This window comes from Fusarium keratoplasticum, chromosome 1 (genome assembly GCF_025433545.1).
Source record: "Fusarium keratoplasticum isolate Fu6.1 chromosome 1, whole genome shotgun sequence".
Lineage (NCBI taxonomy): Eukaryota > Fungi > Ascomycota > Sordariomycetes > Hypocreales > Nectriaceae > Fusarium > Fusarium keratoplasticum.
In genome coordinates this window covers 1,584,745-1,612,063 of record NC_070529.1, presented here as the reverse complement: position 1 = coordinate 1,612,063, position 27,319 = coordinate 1,584,745, and the positions used below count along the sequence as shown (strand labels likewise).

At 54.3% G+C, this 27,319-nt stretch overlaps 8 protein-coding genes across 8 annotated transcripts; 3 read left to right on the top strand and 5 right to left on the bottom strand.

Moving 5' to 3' along the window:
• Positions 1–76: 76 nt before the first annotated feature.
• NCS57_00048300 (AP-endonuc-2 domain-containing protein) lies at positions 77–1,523 on the bottom strand (the record flags this gene model as incomplete). The annotated part of the gene is made up of 3 exons (XM_053050569.1): positions 77–483; positions 535–1,146; positions 1,205–1,523. 3 exons carry the CDS (start codon positions 1,521–1,523, stop codon positions 77–79), a joined length of 1,338 nt encoding a protein of 445 aa, XP_052919084.1.
• Positions 1,524–1,945: 422 nt separating this feature from the next.
• NCS57_00048200 (Diacylglycerol O-acyltransferase) lies at positions 1,946–3,613 on the bottom strand (the record flags this gene model as incomplete). The annotated part of the gene is made up of 3 exons (XM_053050568.1): positions 1,946–3,208; positions 3,266–3,381; positions 3,571–3,613. The coding sequence occupies 3 exons, from the start codon at positions 3,611–3,613 to the stop codon at positions 1,946–1,948; spliced, it is 1,422 nt and encodes a 473-aa protein (XP_052919083.1).
• Positions 3,614–4,663: 1,050 nt separating this feature from the next.
• Positions 4,664–6,508, bottom strand: NCS57_00048100 (uncharacterized protein; the record flags this gene model as incomplete). The annotated part of the gene is made up of 1 exon (XM_053050567.1): positions 4,664–6,508. One exon carries the CDS (start codon positions 6,506–6,508, stop codon positions 4,664–4,666), a length of 1,845 nt encoding a protein of 614 aa, XP_052919082.1.
• Positions 6,509–15,775: 9,267 nt separating this feature from the next.
• Positions 15,776–17,140, top strand: NCS57_00048000 (uncharacterized protein; the record flags this gene model as incomplete). Its single annotated transcript, XM_053050566.1, has 2 exons — positions 15,776–17,044; positions 17,096–17,140. 2 exons carry the CDS (start codon positions 15,776–15,778, stop codon positions 17,138–17,140), a joined length of 1,314 nt encoding a protein of 437 aa, XP_052919081.1.
• A 1,501-nt stretch (positions 17,141–18,641) lies between these two features.
• Positions 18,642–20,495, top strand: NCS57_00047900 (uncharacterized protein; the record flags this gene model as incomplete). Its single annotated transcript, XM_053050565.1, has 3 exons — positions 18,642–18,858; positions 18,916–18,963; positions 19,015–20,495. The coding sequence occupies 3 exons, from the start codon at positions 18,642–18,644 to the stop codon at positions 20,493–20,495; spliced, it is 1,746 nt and encodes a 581-aa protein (XP_052919080.1).
• Positions 20,496–21,513: 1,018 nt separating this feature from the next.
• NCS57_00047800 (Alpha-galactosidase) lies at positions 21,514–22,582 on the bottom strand (the record flags this gene model as incomplete). Its single annotated transcript, XM_053050564.1, has 2 exons — positions 21,514–22,221; positions 22,286–22,582. The coding sequence occupies 2 exons, from the start codon at positions 22,580–22,582 to the stop codon at positions 21,514–21,516; spliced, it is 1,005 nt and encodes a 334-aa protein (XP_052919079.1).
• A 783-nt stretch (positions 22,583–23,365) lies between these two features.
• Positions 23,366–24,859, bottom strand: NCS57_00047700 (Histone deacetylase; the record flags this gene model as incomplete). Its single annotated transcript, XM_053050563.1, has 1 exon — positions 23,366–24,859. One exon carries the CDS (start codon positions 24,857–24,859, stop codon positions 23,366–23,368), a length of 1,494 nt encoding a protein of 497 aa, XP_052919078.1.
• A 1,137-nt stretch (positions 24,860–25,996) lies between these two features.
• Positions 25,997–27,313, top strand: NCS57_00047600 (Chromatin modification-related protein; the record flags this gene model as incomplete). Its single annotated transcript, XM_053050562.1, has 1 exon — positions 25,997–27,313. The coding sequence occupies one exon, from the start codon at positions 25,997–25,999 to the stop codon at positions 27,311–27,313; it is 1,317 nt and encodes a 438-aa protein (XP_052919077.1).
• Between the last annotated feature and the right edge of the window lie 6 nt (positions 27,314–27,319).

Below are 27,319 nucleotides of genomic sequence, written 5' to 3'. Positions count from 1 at the left end.
CAAGTATCTACTTGTATGTCAGAATAGCTTCATCCATATCTATAATCCTCCCTGCCAACCATCAGCACTCATTCCTTTACTCGCTCTCATCGGACTCGTCCTTCTTCTTCTTTGCCCCCTTCTTCCCCCTCGTCCCCTTCTTCGCATCCTTGACGGCCTTGCGATCGACCTGATCCTGTATCTTATTCCTCTCTGTCTCCCCCTTTGCCTGCAGCTCCTCCTCCAACTGCTTGAACTCTTCGCTCTCGGCGTCCATGCCCACGAGCGATTCGAGGAGCTTGATCTCGTCGGCCCAGACCTTCTTATCCTCAACAGGCTTGCCGTCGGATCCTGGCCGGTCGATGGGCGTCTCGAGCACCATGGGCATGCCGGCGAAGGGGGCGTGGTTCATGATGCTGTGGAAGGCACGCAGGCCGAGGAAGCCGGTGCCGATGTTGGCGTGGAGGTCACGGTTGGAGTTAAAGGGGGCTTTGCTGTCGTTGACTAGAAGTTGTTAGTTAGTTCCAGGAGAGAGGGGGGCAAGAGGACACTTACGGTGGAAAGCCTTGAGGTACTTGTGGCCGACGATATCGTTGAAAGAGTCGATAGTCTTCTTGAAAGCTTCGGGCGTCCGCAAGTCATGCCCAGCAGCAAAGGCATGGCAGGTATCGATACAGACGCCTACTCGCTCCTTGTCCTCGACCAAGGCGATAATGTCTCTCAAATCCTCCCAGGTCGACCCAATGACATTGCCACTCCCCGCCATGTTCTCAAGAACAGTTATAACTGTCTTGGTGGCCTTGTGAGACTTGTTCAACTGCGCCGCGATACGTCCAATCGCAGCAGCTCTGCTGTCGCCGCCCGTCGACCCGGGATGGAAGTTGTAAAGCCGAATGCCCAGCTGCTCGCATCGGTTGAGGTCATCAAGGAAGCTGGTGTACGCCTGGTTGGCCTTTTCCTCGTCGGCCTGTGCCAGGTTGACCAGATACGAGCCGTGCGGGAGGGCGTGCTCGGCGGCGCTGTAGCCGTGGTGCTTGCATTGCGAGATGAATTGGCTCTTGGCTGAGGGGTCGAGGGGAGGGTTGGTCCATTTGCGCTGCGACTTGAGGAAGAGGGCGAAGGCGTTGGCGCCGATGTGGATGGCGTTGGTGACAGAGTTTTGTACACCTATAGACGATATTTGATCAGCGTGTGAATCGAGCAGAAACAGAGTTAGATTGCGAACCTCCTGCGGCACTGACGTGAGCACCAATATGCATAGCAGGCTTGAGCGAAGAAACAGCCGTCCGATCCGCGAGCGGCGTAGAGTCTTCCTCCTTCTTGGTCTTGCGCTTCTTGGTCACCTTTGCCGCCGGCGCCGGGGCGTCAATCTCTGGTTCCGGCTCGGCCTTTCGCTTGGTCACAGCCTTCGCGACGGCCCCTTTTGTCTTCTCAATCGCCTTGCCCGCGGCCGCGACGGCCTTGGTCACCTTGGGCATCTCGTCGTCGTTGTCGTCTTCGTTGTAGCTGACTGCCTGTCTTTTGCGCAGAGATGTACGGGCCATTGTAGGTTACAAAGCCGTGACAGTCCCGGAGAAAGACTCTGAGCGGTTTTTCAACGCTGATGAGGCAATTGATCAAGTTTTGTTTTTCGAGGTTGATGGAAAGGGCAATCTGCAGTGCCCATACTGTGTGACGCGATTGACGCGATGCCTCCTGAATTACCAAGCACGAAATCATGTGACCTCGGATTGTTAGACTCGTGTTGAACTTCAAGAGTATCAATTTCTATCGTATTCCTGACCATTCAAGATCCAAAAGAAGCCATAACGAGGCCTCGCCTTTCGTACAGAAACGCCTAACTCAACACATATGAAATACGGGAACAGTCAGTCCCACGTCCAGAATCCAAGCCTCCATTTTCCTTCCTTACCTATCCCAGCATCAGACATATAAAACCGCCGTTCAGACAAGTACACCATGAAACTTAGGCAAAAATTTCCATCTCAGCCTTTCGATCAGGAGAAAACTGATCCTTATATGCCTCCCACAACTTCTCAACCTCTCGAATGTAGCGCTCGTGAAGCTCATCAATGTCCTCCTGTGCCGGCTGAGGTCCATGAGGCCTCTCAACCCGGAGCGGGCGCCCAATGACAATATTGACCGGTCGTCGATACGGCATGAGTCCAACGTCATAGTTGAGCACGCCTCGTCCGTGGAGAGCTGGCACGGTGAACTTGAAGACCTTGAGGAAGATCATCTGCATCTGGTGCACAATCGGGTGCGTCTTGGGGCTGAGCTGGTCGTAAAGATCGTTCTCGCCGAATCCAATGACGGGGACAAGGTCAGCTCCTGTGCGAAGCGCCATCTTGACAAAGCCCTTTCTCCCCTTAAGAATTAGACGAAGAGTCCCCGGCTGAGCTTCGAGCGACTCTCGGGCACCTCCCACGACAATAGTAACCGCACGTCCTTGGCCGTCGTTATTGGGGCCACCCTTGGTCAACATGTTCCAGATCGACTCCTTGGAAACAGACTGCAAGCCCATCCACAGAATCCAATCACGGTTGAAGGGAAGGCGGAAGTTAGAGTCGAGAGTAAGTAGAGTGTTGGTAATGCCAGGGAACAGCTCTCTGAACCCAAGGGCATTAGTAGCAAAAGCTCCCCAAGCTCCATGAGAAATAATACCATGGGGGTGGTAGCCAAAGATGTATTTCCTGTCGGCGGGCAGGTCAAACGTCTTGTGCAACTTCATGGGGAAGTATCCAGTAAAGAGCTTCCACAGTCGCAGGCTGCGGAACCATTCGGAGCGGTACGACAGACGCCCATTGCTTGCTGCTGTCGAGAGAGTGAGGTGGATGAGGTACGGGACAAGAATAGGCCAGGTCAAAGGGTTGGCGCAGATCAGCCAGAAGATTGACACCAAGAGGATGATGGACATGCAGTGGAAGAGCACTGCTGCCGTTTGTAATCGCCGTGCCATTGGCACGCGCAGGGGAGCAAATCGAATTCCTCCAGCGCGCCAGTTCGCCCGCTCACGTTGCTGCGACTCGGCGATGATGGGCAACTTTGGGTAAGACCAGTCTTCGTCATATCTGGTATCCTTCTCGTCCTTCCCGCCAGCGACGGCGGCGTAGCTCTTGGTTGCTCCATTGGATGGAGAAAGTGTCACGTCGTCGAAATCGCCGTTGCTGGTGGATATGGTCGACTGAAGGTCGCCGCCGTCCTCCATCTCGGGTCTTGCTAGGTTCCCCTATTGCCGACTAGTCAGTCCAAACACTCCAGCTGTCGTGTTGCAGGTGGCGCATACGTTATCTGCGGTGGCATCTTCCTCCCGGGTTTCCGGTTGCTCCGGCTCGATCGGTTCGTTTGACTCTGGGTTGGGAATGGTTGTAACCTTCTCGTTCGTCTCGGATGGCTGCGCGCCTGTAGAGCTGTTAGCGTCTCGATTCCATATATTCAATGGTCAATTCAAAAGCATGGCGTTGAGGCTCATGTTCGATGCTAGCTTGCAGACGCCTTGGGCCTATGATACCATCCGCTCCATCCGCCTGCAGTTGGACGAGCGCATGGCTCACAGAGATCACCTCGTACGCGGGGCAATCGCAAACTCACCATTCTCGATAGAAATACCGCCGTCGACCTCGGGACTCGCCATGATGTCTGTTGCCTGCGCGTCGAGATAGATGGTTTCTTAGGTGGGGGGGTCGAGGCCCTAGATAAAGTCGGTGCGGACTGCGTCAAAAACACGGCAGGGCCACGTCACGGCAACGGAAGCGACGAGAGAAGATGAAAGCAAAGTCAATGTCTAGATGCAGCGACAATGGCACGAGCATCAGGCGCCATTATACCACGGTTTGGATGGATGAAGGTGGGCCAGGCAGTTGGTTTCATGGATGCTTCATCCGTCAAACATGCCGAATACGCACAGCTTCCTTCTGGGCGATGACGTCGCACTCGTGGGCTTCGACACGTGAAGTCAGAAGCTTCCCTCCCCATCCGGCATGGTACGTTACTCTACGGTACGGGTTCCGCTGCCCTCGCCTTGTACACAGTGTCGTTGGTCCGTGTCAACCCAGTCATTCCCTCCAGCCTCGGTACAGGCTCGATTCATTCACTCGTGTCACTCAGTCTTCAACACAAACAGAAGCGCCTGCAAAGAAGTGAACCTATATTAGAACATTATAGACAACATCGGACCGAGCCTGCCATGCATGCCGAGAACCTCTTATCTCAGCTCTCCCTCCCGGACCCTGCCAGGGACCCATCCATTCCCTTAGCCCCTGATTCGACCCTGTTATACCATCCCGCCTTTGTATTCATGGGGTCAGCCAACGGCTTGGTGGATTCTCTATATACAAAGCATCATGACTTTGCACACCTTTCTCCTACCGTCCCAGTTGGGTGCAGCCACGACGCACACTATCTGAGAGGAATCAATAACTTCAACAGCAACAGCAACAGCAACAACAACAACAACAACAATGCATGTATGGTACAGTAACAATACGACAACCAGTTCATAAACATCCCAAGTCCTTTCTTTTGAAGTGGAGGCCCCTACCATCCACTGAACCAAATTCCCAAAACCTATAACGCCTCCCTGGGCACCATGCCGAATAATCTCAAGGGTAGAAAACGAAGGTCGTCTTAGTATGCCCTGCAACAAGGAAAAAAAGATGCGTCAACGCTTTGAAGTCACCTCACGCTACGCCTTGACCGCCGCTGTTGCTGCCGCGGCGTCGCGTGTCTCCATTTGTTGCTTCAAGTCTGCCACCACATGATCCAGAGTAGTAACCTTATCCGTCAGAGTCTTAACCCTTTCCTCCAGTGTTTGGATATAAGCCCAGACACTAGGGTCGCTCTGTGCGAACATGTTGCTCTCGTTGGTGGGCGCCGCGCCGCTCCCGCTCCGGGTGTGGGAGAAGCCGGCGGAGCCGGGCGCGGCAAATTCAGGATGCGACAGCCCGGGAAGCTTGGGCCGAGGCTGCGTGCTGTGAGGCGATTGTAGGTCCGATGTCCGGCGTCCAAACTGCTGTTGCTGAAGCTGCTGCGTCAAGCTGGGCGAGCGCTGCCGCACCAGGTTGTTGCCATCGTGACCTTGAACTCCAGGGCTCAAAGGCTTGGGACTCTCTGTAATCCCCGTCTGTGAATACATGTTTGCGTTGGCCGCCGTAACGGGCAACGGCGAGATGTTGGTGCTGGCTGTATGGGCGGCCAAATTGTTGGCCACATTCTGTGAGGCATTGGAGCCCGCTTGGTTTTGCTGCTGGCTCACGTTCGGAGGGAAAAGCCCTCCCGAGCCCGGTCGCGCGCCAGGCGGCGGGTAAGTCCGGGCATGCGCACCATAGCCGTCACCTTGAGCTCCAGCAACGTGCTGGGTCGTGATGCTAGGCAGACTTTGTCGCCTCAGTTCATCATCCTCTGCATTATCGTAAGCGAGGCCAGACATGGCCGACTCATCAGCTTCGGCAATGCTGTTCTCCAGATCATTATCATCAACAAAGCTGCCCATGCTTGACCGTCGTCCAGCACAACCACCAGCACCCTTGGAGTGACGAGCCAGAGCATCACCACGAGCAAACTTGCGGTCACACTTGGGACAGACGTGAGGCTTCTCACCCGTATGCAGCTTCCCGTGGCGCTTCAAGTCATGAAGCCGGCGAAACCGCATCTGACACTCGGTACAAACGTACGGTTTCTCCTGGCTGTGTGTCAAGAGGTGACTTTTGAGGTTGTGGTGGCGCGTAAACTCGGTGTTGCAGTAGGGGCATTTATGCTTCTTGGAAGCGGATGACGTGGGTGATGTCTGGCCCTGCCCCGGCATGGGGAAGCTCATTCCTCTAGCAGGAGTTTCCGCCAGGTTACCCGTGGCCTGGAGCGACCCTGGATATGATAACGAGCCTGGTTGGTGTCTCTCTTCTTGGCCAACAACCTGTTGCGACGACTGTTGGTGATGTTGCTCAAGCTTGGGTGCGTCAACGTCCATTGGAGTGGGACTTTCAGTCACTGGAACACCGACAACACTAGCAGCGCTCTGCGGACTTGTCGCACTACGCTCTTCAACCTGGCTAGTCGCGTTTTGCGCCAGCGACACGGGATTTGGAGCCTTTGGAGAAGCATCCATGGCCGCTGTTGGCGCAGCTGGGGGCGCGTCAACAGGGCGGCTCATGGCTTGAACAGCACCGGACATTAGGGAAGCGAGAGCCTTGTGGCTAGGGTTGTCGCTCGTCGGGGCAGGAATTCGAGCCCCGTCGTCGTAATCGGTGCCTTCGCGTCGCCGGCGCTCGTCCTCGAGAGCTGCTGCGGCTGTCAAGGGCGTCGGGGAGATGCTGGACGCGAGGGCCAGCCGAGCCGACTTTGTCGGGGAGCCAAGGGCCAAAAGGCCCTGGGACTGGAGGGCGAGGGATCGCGGCGATGCAGGAGAAGGTGAGCGAGGCCGCTTGAGCAACCTGACTGCGTCGTCTGAAGGGATGACGGCGGGAGGGGTCGCTTCTGAGCGCGTTGCGGGCGGGGCGTCGGTCGCGGTGAAGGCGGAGGCGTCCGAGGCCATAGACGCAGCTGCTAGTCGTAGAATTGACAAACTTGAAAAAAGATGGAATGCAGCATGCAGTCAGTTTCGAGATTCGAAGACGCCAAAGCCTTTGGTCAAAGGCACATGTCGGGGCGTGATAGATGGATGTGTGGCTGGAGACGTGGCGAGAGCTGATATTTTTTCCCCAGGCAGGAAGGCAGAGGAGGCGAGTGAGGAGCGGGTGGGCGATGCGCTGTGGGCAGTGAGTGGCTCAGGCGACGAGGCAAGAGGTGGAATTGAGGCTCGAATCCGGCAGTACGTAGCGTGCAGGAGCAACGGTTTAAAGCATGGAGACAGCGGGAAAAGGACAGAGGCGCAGAGGTACCCGTGATGGTGGTCGATGATAATGACGGTGTCGCGCCGAAAGAGTTGTGCAAGGTAGAGGTAGGTAAGTAAAGAGGTAAGGGTAGGTAGGTAAGTAAGTGAACGAGGCGGCCGGAGAGATGGGCTGCGAGGCAACGACGACGGGCGATAGAGAGGGCGAGTCAAAGTGGGCAAGTGGGCGAGAGGGGATGTGATTGGCTGGCCTGGGTGGACGGGTTGAGTGAGTGGGGTACGTAAGAGGGAAAGAGCAAGTGTGTGTGGGCGTGTGTCAGTGGATTGTTGACAGCTGCCGGGCTGGTTCCTTCAGAGAGGGCTTGGCTTTCAGGTGGGATCGTGCAGCGCTGAACCTGGAAACCTGGTCGGCGGGTACGTACCGCGTCCCGTGAACAGGACTGAAGTGGAAATGGAACTGGACGCTGGATGTGAAAAAGGCACGCGTGAAACCTAGCGTTGGATCGCGGGCGACAGAAGAAACCAGCTACTAGAAAGACACACGCAAACCAAACACCAGTGCTCGCACGTACGTGGTAGACGTGGTGAGAGAAGAGGGAAAAGGGAAACGCGCGCTTGGTTGGGGACAAGGCCATGGCCCAAAAAAAAACCGAACAGCGCGAAAGCGGACAGGAGTGGGCGGTACCGATACGTTTTTGGGATGAGCGGCGGGCTGGAAACGTGCTGGGGAAGGCTCTAAAGTGACTTCGTTTCACGGTACTTGGAACGGATGTATCTCTTCCCCTGGTAGGTAGGAAACATTGGGTCAGCCATCCGGCCAAACATGCTGCCAACCAAAGTCCGAAGGGTCCGATTGTGTAGATTCGCGTGCATCTCACAATCACGATCAAGCGATCATCGACCATGATTTACTGGCGAGACCTCTTTCTTCCGCCTGTTCATCTCCTTCAAGGCTGGGCTGCTCGGCGTGATCCCGGCTTCTTCAGACCATGGGCGTCCAGGTTACGGCAAGTCTCTGTTCTCTGATAGGGCACATTGCGCGAGCAAAAGGTGAGAACGGGAGACGGGAGGAGAGCAAGCAATGGTCCATCCCGACACGAGAGATGACGACAGACTGCTGCTGTCAGAGCCTCTGGCCATCCCATGCCATCCCATGCGCCTCGGCCAAGGTACATGTCCTCCAGGTATCCCGTCAGAAGGCCCACTGCTTCTCCAAGGTCGACAAGGCAAACCGGTTCCACAGACGAGGCGGCATGTCACTGCCCTATCACAAGTTGATAGGGCCATGACGGGAAAAGAAGAGAAACAAGAAACCTTCAAGAAGGAGAAGGCTTCTCCGTCACCCACTTGCTGATGGCTAGATCTTGCAGGGTTTCAGTCTTGGAAAGATTCGAGAACTCGTCGTCAACTCAAAAGAATCGCATCTTCCTGTCGTCGAGAGTCGAGACAACTCGGCATGGTTGAATCGACAATCCCCGATCTATCGAACGGCTAGCTAGCAAGCACTAACGGATATGTACAGCGTCATGCTCAGCTCCCGAGCTGAAGGCTCTCTCCTCCAGGGCCGGGCGCAGCTAGGCTCACCCAATCCTTGCTTGGCTTCCCTCAGGTGAGCCAGCAAGTGGCGGTGCACCAAGGCAAAGCCCCCGAAATGGAGCCCGGGCCTCAAACCCATGGATGGGATGGACGATGGGATGTGGGCTGGCGGCTCACTCAAGCCCGACTGTGGCACCCCTGTGGTTCTGTGGTTCAGGTGTGTGAGAGCCTGGCGAGTCTTGTGACTCGCTGGATCCCTTTGGGTTTATTGGTGTGGCTGATCCTAGCTGCTCACCATCCCAGCCCCCTGCTCCGCCACGCCTGGTTGTTTCTTGTTGCTGCTCTGCTGTTGTTTGCTCTCTCTCTCCGTCCTTTTCCTGTGCTCCCCCAGTCCCCATCAAGCTCGTGTTGAGTGAGGACCGACCCATAAAGATGCAAAAAAACCTGCAGGAATGAAACTTTTTTAGAGACCGGATGCTTGAGTGATGCGCCACAGCGCGCCACGTTCAGGTCGGCTCCGTCAGCGAAGCGAAGCCACGGGGGCCCAACAAACAACCGCGGCACCCTCGAGATCCATCGCCGTCTTGTCCGATAACACTTGGCTTGCCTTGTCTCGCCCATCGCTCACTGACTGACAAATACCTTGCAGGTAGGTATGGACAGTATTACGGTACGGTCAGCTTGGGTCGCGTCTTCAGTCAGAATCGAGCGAATGGCTGAGCCCAAGCCGCTGACGACCTGTTCCGATGTGGTTTTAGCTATCCAATAGTACCCGTGTGCCTTGGAAGGCCGCAGGCGGATGCTCTGATCTGCAACGTCCTTCAACGTGAGAGGCTCTAGCGTCTAGATTCACCGTCAGCGTCACAGTGATCACATCAACCCAGCCCACTCGTTGCTGTGGCTGTGAGACAGCCAGGTTGCTTCACCCACGAAGTGCTCCGGACTTGCTTGTTCTGCCGCTGTTGCTGAATCTCGAGCATTAAGAACTATGAGGTTTCAAGTCAGACGTTTGTCTTGACATGGTGATGTGTCTCGAAATACCCCGGTTAACTGTGTGTATAAACACCGTTATCTCCATGATCTACCTATGGCCTCAAGCGGGAGGACCTGAACGCGGTGCCTAAGCCTGCAGGCCATCAACTTCTTCAACCTCGGACCGGTTCCACTGATCACCGATTCGGCTGGGCATCGTCTTTTTGGCAGGTTTGGCGAATATCATTGGCCATTCTGTCTCTCGGCAATCCCCCATCCTGTCACTTCTCATCATTATCCGTGTCGTCAGGCTGAGAGCTATTTGCTTCTATCGGCCCCCGGCTCACCGTTATTCTAGCCGCCCGATCACGCCAGCCAGGAAATGGCGATAGAGAAAACCTGGGGCTGATTGGCCGCTGTTAATGTCCACTTCAGCTGGGAAGGGGTCCGGGGGAAAGCCTTCAACTGCGTGAGTGCGGTCGTGGCGTTCTTGGTGGAAGCTGCGGAGTGTTGGGTCCTGTCGAAAGCCACAACCGATCGAGTTCAAGCTGTAGATGGATCCATGGATGTCTTCAACAAGCTATCTCTTGTCTCGCTTCTGCAGTTGTCAAGCTCGAAAGGTGCGCCGCACTCGCAAGACGTTGCATCATGGGGGGACTGCCAAATCGCAAGACTCCGTTGAAGATGTCGCATTCTATTTCCATAACCTCCTGGCCAATCGGGCTTTTGGTTGTCCAGCTGCCATCTCAGCTTTCAGCTGTCATAAGAACAGCCGATCGGACACGTCCGTATTATGCGACCGCTGTTCACACCTGGCAATTGGTGACATTCTTGGGCATTGTTTATTGGTGTGTTGTAGTCGGCGCCTCGGCTTGGTAAATATCTGCAGTTATTGTCTTGGGAACGCCGTCCGAGTCCACCATCTTCAAGCCTGCCGGCCACAACCATCAGCCTCGTTCTAGAATCTGTTAGCGGATATGATGTCGCGTGACACGGCAATCGAAGACATTCAAGCCTCACGTCCTTGTCAAGGTGGAAGTTATGGCGCACGAAATTGATGCCATGCCACATGGTCTAGCCCTTGAGCTTCATTCCCCAAAGGGCGAGATGAACCAAGGCAGGGCCAAGCTCTATGCTCAGTGTCTACATGTGCATGCCTATTCTGCTAGCATTCCAACTCACGTCATCGACTCATTCGTTCTCTTATGCCCTTCGCGCCTAGCTTCCGCTACATGATATGATGCTATCGTGGGTGTAGAGGTTCATGCTGGCCTTCAGGTGCCCAGGTAGGTTGCTCGAATGCCAGAGCAATATCAACATCCATTTCGTCCCGCGGGGGTACCCAATTTTACGTTCCTCTGGGTTCTCGCTATCCTCTTGGCTATCTCCTCGCGCTGGTGTCAAGCACATACTTCACGTGAATGTTTGGTGTATCAGCAGGACATTTGATGCCAATGTGTTACACCGCGGCTTCGGTCCGTCGCCCAGGCTCAACTATCCGACCACATAGCAGGGTTCCAGGCGTCAGTGAGTCGTCTCCTCGCACAGGAGTGTCAGTACAGAATGCTGGACTGTACACATAACTCTGAATGATCGAGGCATCGTGCTGTGGGAGTCTAGGGTAGCTGATCGTCTTGACGTGGACGAAGATGGACGGATGATGGTCCATCAGGAAGCTTATACTTTGTTACAGTTAATTGCTCTGTGTAGAATAGGTGGGGGGGGTTTTCTTGTGTTATTCTGCTGTCATATGGCGTCTTTTGGAAACAGTTTGCATTGAGTAGAGGATGTTGAGGACAACTCCATGAAGGTATGCACACAACCCACCTACCCTGGACCACATGGACAGCTGGTTGGTGATGATTGCTACATGTTCACAACACTACGATATGTTAGGCAAGTGAACCGCAGAGACGGAATCAGCCCAATGCATGCCTATCTAACGGGAAGACACCGTGGACATACCATATCGTAGGGTCTGGCCAGTGCCTGGAAGCTAAACGTGACTGTCGAAATGGTGACTGGAATGCAGACTTGTGTCATGTAAACCACGTTCTACGGATTTTTACCAGTCAGATGTGATACTATCAATGGCGTGTGGATTCACCATTGCCGGCATACAACGAAACAGAGACATGATTAGAAGCCGACGTGGTACCCATGGAAGAGCCGGTATTTGGTGTTCAAGCCGGCGATGGATTCATTTTTAGAACCGCTTGCAGAAGCAACCATCCTTGTCGCACAAAATTACATGCCAGATCCCTCGTACTCGAAGTGACCGCCTTTCTGACACTCAATGACTCGACTTGCCGACAGATAAGCATATTGTTTCAATTTGGCATATCGCCTTCGGCCCGGTAGGTTAAACGTGTTTGTGACAGGGAGAGGACAGCTCCAGCGGAAAGAAGGGAGGGCATTGTTCTCGAGGTGGAGGAGACCCTGCAATTCGGCCAGAGTCAAGGCCGTGAAACAACAACAGGGGAAGTATCGGGCTGTGGCACAACATCCCGTCAATAGTACGTACGCATTGCGTTCAGTACGTCCGGATGGAAACTACAGTCCCGCGACAAGCGCGGATCGAACATTATTTGCTTGGTGTCGGGTGACGCGTTTGGCCAACCGAGCAGCCGAGATCTTGTAAGCATCGCAATTACATGCTGCGCAACACTCGAGTCATGGCGGGTTGATTGGTCGCCTGTTTCATGCCGATGTGGGCGGCACGAGGCAGACAAAGTCATCCAACACGGCTGAGGGAGATTATCACAATTATATTCACCGAAAGTCTCGCGGGTCAATCTGCGTGGCGGTTGTTTGAAGGATCGGCCCACGCGGCACGAGACCCATGGAAAGAAACGAAACAACAACATCAAACTCGGGTACGAATGAAATTGTCCACTGGCACAAGTCACAAGCTGGGGGGCCGATGAAATTAGGTGCTGACGTGTGCTGCAGTGGCCGCCACATGGGGCCAAAGGCAGCGGAAGGATGGAAGCCCAGCTAGGCTGATGCAATGTGGGAGGATGACGACCGAGGGACCATGTCGACAGACGGTGTAAGTTAGAAGGATGACCCGAGCATGGAGGAGTGGGAGGAGAAGAGGGGCAGAATACCTGTCAGGCCGGACCAACAGAGCGCTCGCTTGTGAAAAGGAAGTTTCAGAGACTCAACGAAAGTAAACAAGCGAAAAAGAAAAAGCGACATTTACCTGTGGAGTTCATCCATCTGCCTTTGTCGCTGACAGGTCTCGGCGTGTGCCGGTCCTTTGTCTCCTTGAACCTGGAACCTTGACAGGGGCTGATGATGTTGGTTTCGGGTTGGGGAAGAATCACCAGACAAAAGAGCATGACTCCAACAATCCATTATTTGTTGTGTTGGATTACCGAGTTGTCAAGCGAAGATGAAGATGGCACCTTTTTCTTGCGGGCGAGTGACATGGCAGTTTTGAATGAGACCGAGGCACATGTTGGGGAGGGGTTGCTGCATTGCCATTGCATGGACGGGCATTGCCGATCTGATTTTGATATTCAGGGATGAATGCAACCAGAGTTGTTTCCGGCAACGAGCGCGAGCCTGCGGCACGGTGCATTCGCATCCATCTGATCATCGAACAGCGAAAATAGGAGGGCAAATTGCAATCCTCCACATGAATGTCTGTTGTGCTGGACCTTTGCCTTGGTCAAGAGAGAGGACGTTGTCATGCTCATGACATACGAATCAGCCAATCAGTTGACAAAGGTAGACCCGGCCACGAGACCGACCCAGAGATATGGGCAATGATATTAAGTTAATTTATGAATGCTGGCAAATGGCAGCTCCTATCCGGACCCTGAGCATCATGCCTTGACGCTGGGGGTTGTCAATCGAGATGAGGCTTGATCTGCTGGCATTATTCCGCCTGCCATGATTGGGTTTGCCGCGACTACAACTTTGATTGGCCTCATCGGCCTGATCTGATCAAACGTCCAACGGCCAGCCAAAGGGGTCGTTTGGCAAGGGCAGGCAGCCAGGAGCTAGTGCCAGGTACCCGAAGGTCAAACTGCTGGCTGCGAGCATGATTCCGTCACGAGCGGCACAGAACCGATGGAAGCTGTGAGCCCGGCTTCCCCTGGAAGATACGTACCGGTTTACCCACCTTCTTGCGCGTGTGGCGGATGGTGATCCATGGACGGCCCAGTGGAAAATGGACTGACCCCTTCAGGCAGGTGCCTGGTTCAGAAGCAAATAGCGCTCCATCAACTTACGAGATGGGTTTCGAATATTCGCGATGGCTTCGATTTTGAGCATCTCGCCCACGAGAGGAGCGGTCGAGAAGCAACCAAACTGTGACAGTCCGTGGCCCTGCTGCCGGGAATTGACAGCTTGATCTGCTCACTACCACAGACACAAACATAGCTCACCGACTGGTTAGCGTCCCGTTCAAGGAAAAGCCCGAGCCAAGGCCAAGACGCGCGAGCTGAGAGAAAACCTGGTCGAAGCCAAGCGTTGACCAACAGGTTGTTGACGACGCGAAAAAGGGGGCTGGTGGTTGGAGAGAGACCGTTGCTGTGGGAGTGGCGGTTCTGTCCTCCGTAGCGTAGCTAGGGCGGTCGTTACCAAAAAAGCTTGGCTCCTATTTTCGCATGGAGCAGGTTACTTGTTGATCCCGAGCCGGGATGCCCAGGAGACGGGGATCTGCCCATCCTAATTTATGCCATGACGACGACGGTGGTGGTGGACATACGGTTGGGTGAATGGCGATGCTAGCAAACAGGTCAACAGCTGCAACCAGCGACGGACCAAGAGGCCGAAAGTGACAGACGGACGAGGGCCCGCGTCTCATTGCGAAACGACAGGACGTCGATCTCATTCTGGGGGACCCATTCAGGATCCGCAGCATTGGTGGCCAGTGTGTCGTCCTTCTTGCGAGTTGCATTAGCAGCTGGACTGGAGGTCTGGGCTGGCTTTCTTTTGTGTGCAGGGGGTGCTGATGGCGTGGTTTATTTTAGTCAGTAGGCGCTGGTTCAGGTGTGAGTGGCTAAGTGCCTCTTGCCCGCCGCGGCTGCGTGTGCATGTGCGTGTGTGTGCAATCTGCGTGCATTGTGCCTGGTGCCTGAGAATCTTTGTCCAACGCCGGCCAGGGTCGCTAGCCGATGGCGGGGCATCCGATGGGTCAACACAAGGGGGGCCCGGGCTGAACGAGAGCCAACAAGGGGCACGAGAATGGGACAGTGTCGGTCGAACCCACTGAAACGATAGAGTTAATTTCCCGTCCTGAGAGAGCAGACCAGGCATTGGGCTTCTGTATCGAGTAGCGGCCCCCTGGACTGTGGCCGGTCCTCCCCTGGGAATTTCCCGGCATGCCCTGGACGTGGGCAGCGGTCACCCCTGAATTGGGCGGATCGCCCAGATTTGGCAAGGCTCGGAGTGAGCATCTTGCTTCTGGAACTCGCGCTAGTCCTTTAGGAGCAGTAGCAGGTGTCTCTCCTTCTCCTCTTGGTGCATGTCTTGGTGTCTGATACGTGATGAAGCCCCCGGTTGCGTCTTGGTCTCGAGGGCACCCTGTGCGCGTTCGCACCAAGGCCCGGAGCTGGTGCTGGGTCTGCCAATCTCTCCAAACGCTCCCGTCCTGTTCCTCGCCCCCCGTTCTCCTACGTAGTCTCCTCCTCAGGTTCCTACCTTAGCTAGCTTCCCCCTTCCAAGCGCAGAGTCACCCCAGTCCCAGTCCTGGTCCCCAGTCCAGACGCTCGGCCTTCCTCTCTTTCTATCCCCTTTCGTCTCCGCCGCCCCAGGCGCTTTGTTCCTTTTGCTTTCATCGTGCTGCTCCTTCCTTGCCAACTGAGAGTTTCATCTTTCTTCCACTCTCTCCCACGCTCATTTATTTTGTTATTTTGGTTCCTCACTACATTCGCTTCTACAGCTGTCGCTCGCTACGATTTGGGGACCGGACTTTGCCTTCCACAAACACAACCCATTAGAAAAACAGGTTAGTTGATGTGCGGAACGATATTGATAGCGGAAGGGGGGAACACGGAAACCGGAGAAGAGCTGGCAGATGAGAGACGAAGGGAGAGACAAGAGACAGGAGACGAACCATGGAAACGACCACCAACATGATCGAGACGAGGAGGAACGGAAATCCACCAATATCACAAGGAGCCTGCGATTGTGTTGATGTGGCACTGCGAGGAGTCAAGAATCACTCGAGAGGGAAACGAAAAGTGTTGATCTGCGTCGTCGACGGCAACGGAAACGACGACGTGGACAGGCTTGGCGACACGACGAAAACGAACCAACATTAACAAACGATGTCGACAACCGATCCATATCCTGCGACCTCTCCTCTCTCTCTTCGTCTCTTACACCGTCTAGCTTGGACAGTAGTCCAAAACCATACTGCAGTGGCAGCCGTTGAAGGTCTAAAGCTAACCGCAAACCTTGTATAGATATTATAGTTGGATCGCCATAGCGCCACAGACCGTTACGATGAAGAACCTCATCACTTACACGCTCGCCGCGACATTGGCCGCTGGCGCCACTGCTCACCAGCACCAGCACGTCCACAACCGTCGCCATGCCGGTTCCAAGGTCCAGAAGCGCGGTGCCAGCGTTGTCACCGAGTACGTCGTTGCTGCCACCGAGACCGTCTACGAGCTCGCCGGAAAGAAGCTTGGTCAAGAAGAGGCCAAGGCCGGTCTCGATGGCGGCAACCTGATCATCGTTGGCGAATCCAACCCTACCTACCAGCCTCCCCCTCCTGCCGAGACCACCCAGCCCGAGCCCCAGAAGCAGAAGGCTGAGATTGGCGCTCAGTTCTACCAGTCCAAGGAGGTCACCTCTGCCCCTGCTGCGGCAGCTCCCACCACTGTTGCCGAGGTTGTCTCCTCGGTTGCTGCTGAGAAGCCCAATGCCAAGACTTCCTCCAACTCCAACTCTGGCTCCTCCTATGGCGGCAGCAGCGGTGGCTCGGGTGTTAGCAAGAAGTTCGAGAGCGGCAAGGTTCCCTGCAGCACCTTCCCTTCGGAGTACGGTGCTGAGGCTCTCGACTGGCTCAAGCTGGGTGGCTGGTCCGGTATTCAGTACGTTCCCGACTTTACCCTGGGCTCGTTGACCATCACCACGATCCACACTGCTATCAAGGGCGACAAGTGCAAGAAGGGTGCCATGTGCTCTTATGCCTGCCCTGCTGGATACCAGAAGACTCAGTGGCCCAAGGCCCAGGGCTCCACCAAGGAGTCCGTTGGTGGTCTTTACTGTAACGACGAGGGCTTCCTTGAGCTTACCCGCGACGGCTACGACACCCTCTGCGAGCCCGGTGTTGGCGGTGTCTCCATCCAGAACGACTGCGACGAGGACATCGTTACCTGCCGAACCGATTACCCCGGAACCGAGAACATGGTCATTCCCGCCCTTGCCTCTGCTGGTGGCAGCGTCGACATCTGCAACCCTGAGCAGGACAAGTACTACATCTGGGACGGCTCTGGCACCTCGGCTCAGTACTACGTTAACAAGAAGGGATACAGCGTCGAGGACGCTTGTGTCTGGGACAGCCCCAAGGGCAAGGACGCCGGTAACTGGGCTCCCGTTGTCCTCGGTGTTGGCCAGGCCGCCGACGGCATCACCTACATCTCCATCTTCCAAAACCTGCCCACAAGCGATGCTCCACTTGACTTCAACATCGAGATCACTGGAGACGTCAACTCCGAGTGCTCGTACATCGACGGCAAGTGGACTGGCGGCGCCAGCGGCTGCACTGTAAGTTGATATGACATTGATCTGATGGAATGTACGCTAACGAATTGACAGACTGGCATGAAGTCTGGTGGCAAGGCCATCGTCCGATACTTTTAGTTAAAAAGTCGCAAGATTTTTGAGTAGGATGTGCGTTGTTATTTTTTGGACCTTCTTGTGAATATTCTGAGCGGCAGAGCTTGGGACCCTTCGGCCGCAGGCCACGGACGAGGACAAGCAGCGGGGCACAAGTTGAATCTGCCGACCTGTACCGCGGCTGAAAAGAGCGGGATTCCTCCCTTTGTTTGTCAAGCTGGGGCTAGATTTCTTGTGGATATGGACTTGGATGACTTGAAAGGGATTGAAGAACGTTTCGACGGCTGATCTAGGTGCCAGTCTCTTTTCTCTGTGTCTTTTTCCCAGCAGTATTTTTTCCCTCGCTTTTCTTTGTCGGCACGTACTCCATATATGCATTTTTGTCGTTTTCTCATACATGCTTGACAAGATTCCCCCATGCACAGACACGTTGTATGGATGGCGACGGATGGATGCAACCGACGACTGCGAATTATCAATCACGCATTGGGAGGAGCCCGCGGCGTTTTTGTTTACTTCCCCGGGGAGAGGGCGGCGCGAGAATCTCTTTTCGGAGGATGAACAAAGAAAGAAGGAAAGAAAGAAGAATCGTTCGGGGTCGGCGTCGACGGGTCCAGCAAAAGGCGCTCATCTAGGCTTGTCCATGTAATGTCTGTGAACCTTGTACCGTATAGTGTCTTGAATCTGGTAATTCTGTTTTTACTCTGCTGGTCTCGGTGATGGTGATCTTGCTTATGCTTGGTGTTTGGTCTTGTAGTCAGTCTCCGGTGGTGGTTCATCGGGGACGGAGGTGACCCGCTCCGGACGCCGAATGGAAGGTGCGAGTCAATCCGGGTTGAGCTGACTGGCTTCAGGTTCCCCAGACGCCACGGCCTGACGGGCGCAGCTTCAGCATGAACCATGGATGGTGCTGTAGCTAACAAGCGCTTAGCTCTCTTCTCTCGAACCTGTGACCCTTTATCGGAGTCAAGTTCCCTGTCGACCAATCCCCGCATTCGGTGCTGCTTCTGATGTGCTTTTGCATGCGTCATTAGTCGGATGGAGGGAAGCTTGGGGAAGTCTTGAGGTGACAGCGGTAAGCTCCCCTGTATCTCTCTGCATGCCTTGTGTGTACTGATTCTCAAATCAAGGACGGCAATGGCCTCTGTAATCGGTGTTTAAATGCCGACACTAGGTTGATCTTGGGAGAAGGCCAAGGAGGAGGGAGGGGATAGATTGTGATAAGAGTTGCTTCTCCTCACACCCAATGATAAGAGTCGACCAACGTCAATTGCGCCTATTTCAACCTCGACTTCCCGGCTAAAGTCTATGCAATTGACTCTCCCTCAGAGACATTCGTATGCGATGCCGTCTGGTGGCGCATCGTGATCCCGTCCCGCCTTCGTCATCGACTGCATGACCACACCCTTCACCCCGAGCTGCTTTAAATCCAGACAAGCCCTGCCCGTTTCCAGCTTTTTAAGCTTGTTTTCTCCAGGATTGACATTATTTGCCAATTCTCGACCGTACACAGGCGTCCGGAACAATGTCGCTGAACCGCGTCCAGAGCATCGAGACGCTTTCGGTCCCGCCGGGCCACCACCACGAGGGCCGCGATAGGAGGGCGAGCGATGCGAGTCTGAGGGTTCGCCGGTTGACGTTTAACCCTGTGCCGCAGGACTACGAGACTGCGTCTTTGAGACCGGACGATCAGCATGCGGAGACGGTCGGAGCATTCGAGGTTCCTGAGTGGAAGCGGTTGCGTATGTTGTCTAACGTGATCATTTGAACGGTCAATCGGTGCTGATTGTATCACATAGTTCAGATTGCTGCTGCGGTTATACACTGCCTCTTTGCAGCGGGAATAGGCTAGTATACGCCCTTCTGCTCTTCGGAATGGTCAATTGACAGACTATCAGTCTTTGGCTACGCTGCGATCAAGCCCGTTCTCAAGCTCGAGGGCGCATATTCCGACATTTGCAAGCTCAGCCACTATGGAGACCACCAAAGCCTCGATGGCAATACAAATGCCCTTGTCGACGACCCTCATGACACGTGCGTTGAGATCCGGCTGAACCTCATGTTCACCGTCGCCGCCGTCGGCACCAACGTTGCTGCCCTTCCCGTCGGTGCCATCCTCGATCATTTTGGTCCCCGCGTGTGTGGCCTTCTAGGGTGTTTTTTCCTCACAGTGGGGGCATTACTCATGGCGAATGCTAAACAGCTCCCCTTTGATGCGCTGCTCCCAGGATATCTCTTCCTGGCTCTCGGAGGCCCGTTCACGTATATCTCGTCCTTCCAGCTATCCAATGCGTTTCCTCGGCACTCAGGTCTTATCTTGGCACTCATGACGGGCGCCTTTGACTCCTCGAGCGCATTGTTCCTCATGTATAGGCTTATATACAACGCCACCAATGGCGGCTTCACGCTGCACCGCTTCTTCCTCGTTTACTTGGCTGTCCCAGCTGTCATATTTATCAGCCAACTGCTTCTCATGCCTGCTCAATCTTACAAGACCGTCGGCGAACTCGTTGGCCAGGCTGCTGAGGCAGATGAGGATTCACTCAACGACGAAGACATGGGCACGCAGATTGCAGATGATCAAGTCGACGAGCACACAGCGCTACTCCGTGAGGAGCGGCGTGAGGAGAGAGAGAGGCACAAGGCAGTGGTGCACGACATTGAGAACCTCCTCGGCTCGGCAACTGGAGACCGTCAAGTCGAAGCCAAGGAGAGGCAGCATGTTGCGTCTGGCGTCTGGGGCGTACTGCACGACCGCACCGTCCTTGAACAGATTCGGTCGCCCTGGTTCATACTGATTTGTCTCTTCACTGTGGTGCAGATGACTCGCATCAACTTCTTTGTCGCGACGATTCGTCCGCAGTACGAGGCTATATTCGGCGACCATGAACGTGCTGTAAGGATCAATACCTTCTTTGACGTTGCTCTTCCAGTGGGTGGACTCGTCTCGATCCCTTTTATCGGTACGGCTCTCGATCATGTTAGCACTGTTCTTGTCCTAGCGACGCTTGTCACTTGTGGCACACTCATAGGAATTCTTGGTGTGATACCGTCCGACTGGGCAGCATACTCTGGCGTCGTCCTCTTCGTCCTGTACCGTCCCTTCTACTACACGGCCGTGTCGGACTATAGCGCCAAGGTCTTTGGCTTCCGGACCTTTGGCACCGTGTACGGCCTCATCATCTGTTTGTCAGGTCTCTTGAACTTTTCCCAGTCAGGCCTCGACGTCTTGTTTCACGAGACTTTCAACGGAAATCCCGTGCCCGTGGATATTATGCTTCTGCTCTTGGGACTTGTCATTGGCGCTTCTCTCGTGGCATTTGTGGCGATACAGCTGCGAAACATGAACCTCAAGGATAGGGCCCGGATCTCGCAATGATCTTGCCGAGGTAATGAAAACGGGTGATCCCTGAGCATCTATGATTCGAATATACCCGTTCTGTGGCTGAGTTATGCGATTATGAGTTTATATGACGCTTGATGCTTGGTATATACTGGTTGATGTGATTTAGATGATCAAATTATTTAAAATGCCTACCTATGTTCACATTGTTAGAAAATCCAATGTTGAGCAGCCGTGCTACTATGCTTACCTGGCAAGTGTCGGCGATAGTAGAGAGCTAGATCGTAGATCCTTTTCTGACGTTTCACTTGTTAGTTGCTAACTTGTAGTAATCAACTGGCTCAACGCACTCTTGAAAATTACAAGAGCCGTAATATATACGAACATAGAGGATAAAAAGACTAGAGATTACGGAGAACACGGAAGATGCATAAAGTACGGGCAATACGGAGAAAAGGGCATGGAGATCACGGGAGATACGGCAGATACGGAAGAAAAGGCGCACAGAGACTACGGAGAAACAGACATGGGAGATACGGGAGAGACGGAGAATACGGAGAAAAGAACTATGGGACTATGGAGGATATGGAAGAGACGAAGAAAACGATATGGAAAATACGGGGACTACGGGGAACACGGAGATAGGTTACGGGGAATACGGAGAAACGGATGAGATGACTACGGAGACTACGGAGGCTGCGGAGGACACGGAGAATATGGAGAAAAGGGTACGGAGAATACGGGAAAGTTATCAACGTCTATCACCATGTTGCTACTCGAAACTGAAGCCACTCTATCGTGTATAATAATGTCGTTTGTCTCATCAGAATGCGAGATGTAAATGACTAACCACTTCCAGATCAACTAAAGATCTGAATGTGTCATAACAATTGTCAATATTTACATGCCAATAGAAGTGAAATGCGTGAAAGAGCTGGTGGCGAAGAGGTTGAGATGGGTTTATATACAACGTCCAAAAGGGGTACCCAACAAGTCCAATATCAACAGTCCATTTCAAGTCCTCTGAGGGAGAATGTCTCGAGTCTTTGTGTGTTTATTCATACTTGGCCGCAGGAGTACGGAAGGGCTCCTGGCCACAGTACTGACCCCAGCCGTCAAGCTGAGCAGAAGCCCACTTGATGATCTTGCTGGAGCCCTTGTCCTCGTCCTCGGTCGTGCAGTAGTACTTGTTATCCGAGGCACTGAGCTTGCCCGTCTTCTCCACCGAGAGGGGGTACTCGATCTGGAGGACGGGCTTGCCGGCGTCGATATAGGTCTGGAAGTCCTCGCAAAAGGGCCAGCTCTCTTCGTTGGGGTCGCTGTTGCCGCGGCAGGATTCGAGCACGGCAAAGTCGAGGGTCGAGACGAGGTCCTCGGCGATCTCAGGGGCGTTCTTCTGGCCGACGAGGAGGGGCTGGCCGTCCTTGGTCTTGATCGAGTGGGCGTACTTGGCGAGGTTCTTAAGGTAGTTGGTGTAGTCAGAAGACTTGAGCTTGAAGCCCGTGGGGTCCTCGTCATCTTGTTGCCAGGCGTCGACGTTGTCTGGATCGACAGCATCGCAGCCAATCTTGGCAGCAATGTCTAGTCGTGCCTTTTGGAGCTCGAGGACACGCGAGTCCCGGATGTCGAGATACCATTCTTCGTCGCCGTAGGGGTAGGACAGGGAGTGGCCGATGACCTCCTTGGGGAACTTGCTCTTGTCGTCATCCCAGTCCTGAAGGGCTCCGGCGTTGAAGTAGCAGATGACGAATTTGCCAGCACTCTGTTAGGGCTTCGGGTCAGTACATGGCTTCTCTACACCAACATCTTGCAGGAAGCTTGCTTACCTTGAGCATGGGGATCATGTTGGGGAACTCCTGGGCGTGGCCCATGTCGATATCCCAAACCTTGGCCTTGGTCGGGATCAAGTCCGCAGCACTATCATGCTTGATGGGATGATGAATACAGATCTCCCACTGCACGCCTGGCTTGAAGTCGGCGAGCCCAGTAGCCTTCACTGTCGCGGCAGGCTTGGCTTGTGCGGTCTTGACAGCGTCAGCAGCAGGACATTCGCCTCTACGACGAGCGCTTACGGAACCTCCAAGGGCGAGGGTGGTGACAGCAATACGGCTGAAGGCCACCATGGTTGTGGATAAGGGATAAGAAAGGGCGTCAAAGAGGTGGACAGTGTAGAGGTAGTAGCTGTTCACAGAACAACGAGATAGTAGTTGAAGCTTGGAACAACTCTTAAAGGAGGTGGGAGCGTGATGGGGAATCCAAGGTTGACTCTTGGTCTGATGGTCAATTCAACTACTAAACTATTCCCTGGGCCCCCTCTTCATTATATCGACTTCAAAAGGACCGTTATGAGCCCCTTTGGCGAACAAGTTGATCCTGTCAATGCCCACCCTAGCTCATCCAACATGTAAGCCGTGTAAGACAGCTAGACGATTTTGGAATGGTTTCCTCTGTTGGGATGAAACATTAGCAAGGGTCCATGATTAAGCACTCGTCCTGCGTAATGCCATGTACATAACGTACAGACCTGGCCTCAGCTGTTGGACCCCAGCAGTTGGGCTTGATAGATGGGATCATAGACCTGGGAGAGGGAGCCGACCTCCCGCAACTCGGAGACTCTGTCCGTCTCGGAACCGAGCTAGTATCGTGGGATTCGGAGAACCACGAGGATGAGGTTTCGCACCATCTGTATAAGGCATAGTACTCGGGTGATGATGACCTTCTCAAATCCTTCTCGGTTCCCCAAAGCAGGCGGTGCAAGTTCCAGGTGGATCCATGATTCTGCTTTATGTGAGGCGTTACAACGGCACGTTTTTGATTGACAGGGACCGAGGCCCACTCTAGCCTTATAGGACCATGGCTTGTCAGAGAGGACGGACCCAAGGGCATGGATCAAGTCATCCTCACTTCTAAAGCTCCATAGCTGTCCCCACAGCGGCTTCTCGCGCTCTGCGGACTTCGTCTCGTCTCTCCTCGTTTTCCTCCTTGAGCCGCTCCTCAACTTCATCTCTAATGGCACCAAGATCAGGTGGTATGGTCTGAAACTGAACACTCGGTGCTGCCTGCACAAAGCGGAGCTGCTCTGTAATGTGTTGAACAATCTCTGTCAACCGTTTCTGGGAATTGCGATTTTGTCGTGGCTCTCCAAGAATCTGCTCCAGTGTCGGGAAAAGCGTGTCTTGCCTAAAGTGGTCACGCCATGGAGCATGCTCTGGTAAGATGGAGCTGATCTTGTCATCGCAGTTGGTGGCAATACTAGTCTCGTAAGTCCATGCCCTGGCCACGTTCCGAGGAGTGTATCCACCACCACCGAAGAGGATCATGGGGATGCGCATCTCCTTGCAGAATTTGACACAGGCACCGTGGCCTTGAACTTGAAGGTTGAAGCGACCAAGGCGATCGCCCGCTAGAGAGTCGGCACCACATTGCAAGGCAATGGCTCCAGGGCGGAACTTCTCCACAATCTTGCCGATGACAGTGTTGAACAGGCTATCATACTGCTCATCCGTGATACCGTCCATTAATGGTACGTTGAAAGCGTGATGAGCGCCTGGGTTGTGTTCACTCTTGGGACCGTTGTCGTCGAGAGCTCCAGTGCCCGGGAAGAAGTTTTGCGGGTCATACTTGTGGAAGGACACGGTCATGACACGGTCAGTTGAGAAGAAAGCCTCCTCGACACCGTCGCCATGGTGTACATCAATGTCGATGTATAGGACCCGGGGGTAATAACGTAAGAGCTGGAGGACAGCTAGCACAATGTCGTTGATATAGCAGAAGCCAGAAGCTTCAGACTTCTTGGCGTGATGCAGTCCACCGCCCCAGGAAATAGCAATGTCGGACTGCCCACTGCAGATCTTCCTGGCAGCATCAAGGGAGCCGCCAGCTGAGAGGGAACAGTAATTGAATAGACCGTCAAAGAGTGGACAGTCAGAGCCGCCCAGGTTGAACTTCAGGTCAATACCCTGGTTCTCAAGGTCGCGAGGTACCGGCTCAGGCAAGACTGTGCCGAGAAAGTCGAGGTAATCTGTCGAGTGAAAGTCGGCCAGCTCCTCGTATGTGGCTGCTCGGGCGATGTAATTATCCATGGCGAATGACATGCCGTAAGAATAGATGAGGCTCTTGGACAGCGTCAGACGCCAGGGCTTCATGGGATGTGTGACTCCAAAGTGGTGACTCTCAATGTCTGGGTTGCAGTGGAACGACACCTTGTAGCCCTTTGGCCGGGTGATGCCTGATTCTTCGGCGAGGCGTTTGCACTTGTTGTAGAACTTGGCGTTGTCCATCTCGCTCGCCAGCCCGAGGGGTGTGTACTCCTCAACGACGGTGTTGTCACGGTCCTCATCTGGAATATGGGGTAGGTAGTTGGGTTTGGGAACCCGGTATCTGTAAGAGTCTATATCCATGATGGCGAAAATGAAGGCTGCGTTGTCGATATCTCAGATGCTCTTGCGTGGCGCGACGGGGTCGTTGAGTGAATGAGTAAGCAGGTCCGCGACACCCGCGCTTCCGGCTCCTGCCCAACTGAGCGATAGGAGATGAGATACTGTAAGCTGTTTTGAAATGTGTGAGCGGGAGATGATCTCTCAAAAGGCGATGCTCTGCGAAAATCCGTTGTAAGGTTTGGGGGGAGGTTGGTGTATTTGGTAAGTTGGCTCGCCTCAAATGCTGAGACTCGAAAATGGGAAAGAGTGTGCAGGATGGCGACGGCTGGATCTGACCTTCGACAGAAAGTAGAGTTAGGTACCTTGAGGGGAAATCACAGAGGAAAGGCAGCGATTTCGGTACATGAGAGACTTTGAAATACTTTCTTTGGTCTGAAATCGTCAGGAACCAACCTGCAGCTTCTCTCATCTTTAGCGTGCATTGGATAAGCCTAAGCCTGATTGGGGCTAGCGACTCTAAGTCAATGTTTAGCTGTGGCGTCGAAAAGTGGCGCGCCGAGGCTGGCTGATCAACGTCACAGGTCCCCGGCTCGACTTTTCTTCCGCGGGCTGTTCTCCAAAACCTAACCTTCACCGCGCCTCCACTGATCGCGACATCGCTCGCAGAGAACCTTAACCATCAAAGACACGTTCGTGGTCGCTGTTCGCCATCTACCGGAGTATCGCGATTGCAAGAGCACACCCGCATCAACTCCCTGGAGAACAAGACTTCGTTCGTGCACCAAAGCAGGAGCCAGCGGGTACCGAGGTGAGCCGAGCCGAGTCATTCATGTCGATTTGCTCTCAGCGCCTTCTCTGAATCAAAGCGAGCCTATCACTGTGTTGCGCGTTGCTCGTGACAACCACTCCCTCCCCCTGCTCCTCGCTCCGTCTGCCGTCTGGCGTTGACCCCTCTGGGACCACTTCTTTCTCCGGTCCCTGCTTGCCCTTGTCTCGCCTGACCAACCATCAAAGGCCTGCCTGTTCGTTCTGTTTCTTTGCCTGCATCTCTCGTGCTACATACATCGCTTTGGCACATCGCATGGGGTCTTTTAGGCTTCGACGTCATCGCTTTCTTCCAACAGCTTTTGTTGCGGGGCTCCCCCATCGTTAACAATCATGCCTAGAGACGACTTGTCGATCGACTTCGTCAAGAGGATGCCTCAAGCCGAGCCCCTCGATCCCGGCTTGATCCTCGACGACTGGATCAATCGTGTCCAGAACCTCCCCGAAGAGATTCGTTTCATCCAGGAGGAGATCGCCGACAAGGACCGCCAGTACAATGAATGCATCCGTGTCATCGAGGACCGCGACGGGAAGATACAGAAGTGGATTAAGACGAACGGGAGCCATGAGCCCAACCCTAAGGAGGAACTGCTTCGCGCCCAAGTCCGCGAGAACTATGCGCGAGCCGATCAACTGTCGCAAGAGAAGATCGCCCTACACCAGAAGATGCAACTCATAATGGACAAGCACCTTCGAAGCTTGGATGCGCAGATCAAGCTCCTCTACGACCGAGCCGAACCTGGCTTTACCGATCCCGACGAAGTGCCCTCGCTGCTTCGACCCAGCGCCGCGAACCACACAGCTCCTTCAATCCGCGCCATCAACCCCGCGAGCCACATGGCGGCGACTGGCCCTGCCACTCCTCTTACCGCTGCGCAGACATCATCCAACCCCACGCTTGCCCGACTCCCGAACCATCCCAACGTACGACACGCACAGGCTCAACAGCATGCCGCATCTGCGCCCGCTACCCCAGCTGCCAGCATGATATTGAACAGACAAAGAGAAGGCTCGGCAGGACCTGCAACAAAGCGCGGCCCTAGGATTAATCCTTCGTTGGGAAGTATACCAACCACGTCAAGTGGGCTAGCAAGACATTCTTCATTAGGACCAGGGACCCCTAAGGGCGGACCTGCTGGCGGACCTGCTGCTCTTGCTAGAGCTGGTAGTGCAGGCCCGAGGGCTAGTTCGGTCAAGTCCACAGGAACAGCGAGTGCTCGTCGGGGCACACCTACGGCGGGTGGCCGAAAGAAGATTGCCAACAAATCATCACTGTCCCGGGTTAAGAAGGCGTCGAGCAGGAATTCACCTGCGCCGACTGTTGATAGCGAGTTGTCGGATGTTGATAGTGGGAGTGGAGATGACGAGGATGGCGCTGATGGTCGATCGAGGGGGACGCCTGTTATCGATGGTAAGGACGGAGATGGAGACGAAGTACTGGGCGACGCGGACGATGATGACGAGGAGGGTGGCGACGACAAAAAGTATTGCCTGTGCCATAACGTGAGCTATGGTGACATGGTTGCTTGTGACAACGACAACTGCCCCTACGAATGGTTTCACTGGTCCTGCGTTGGACTGAAGAGTGAGCCTAACGGGACTTGGTACTGTCCAGTGTGTACCGAAAAGTTCCAGAAGAAGAGCAAGTAGGCGGTG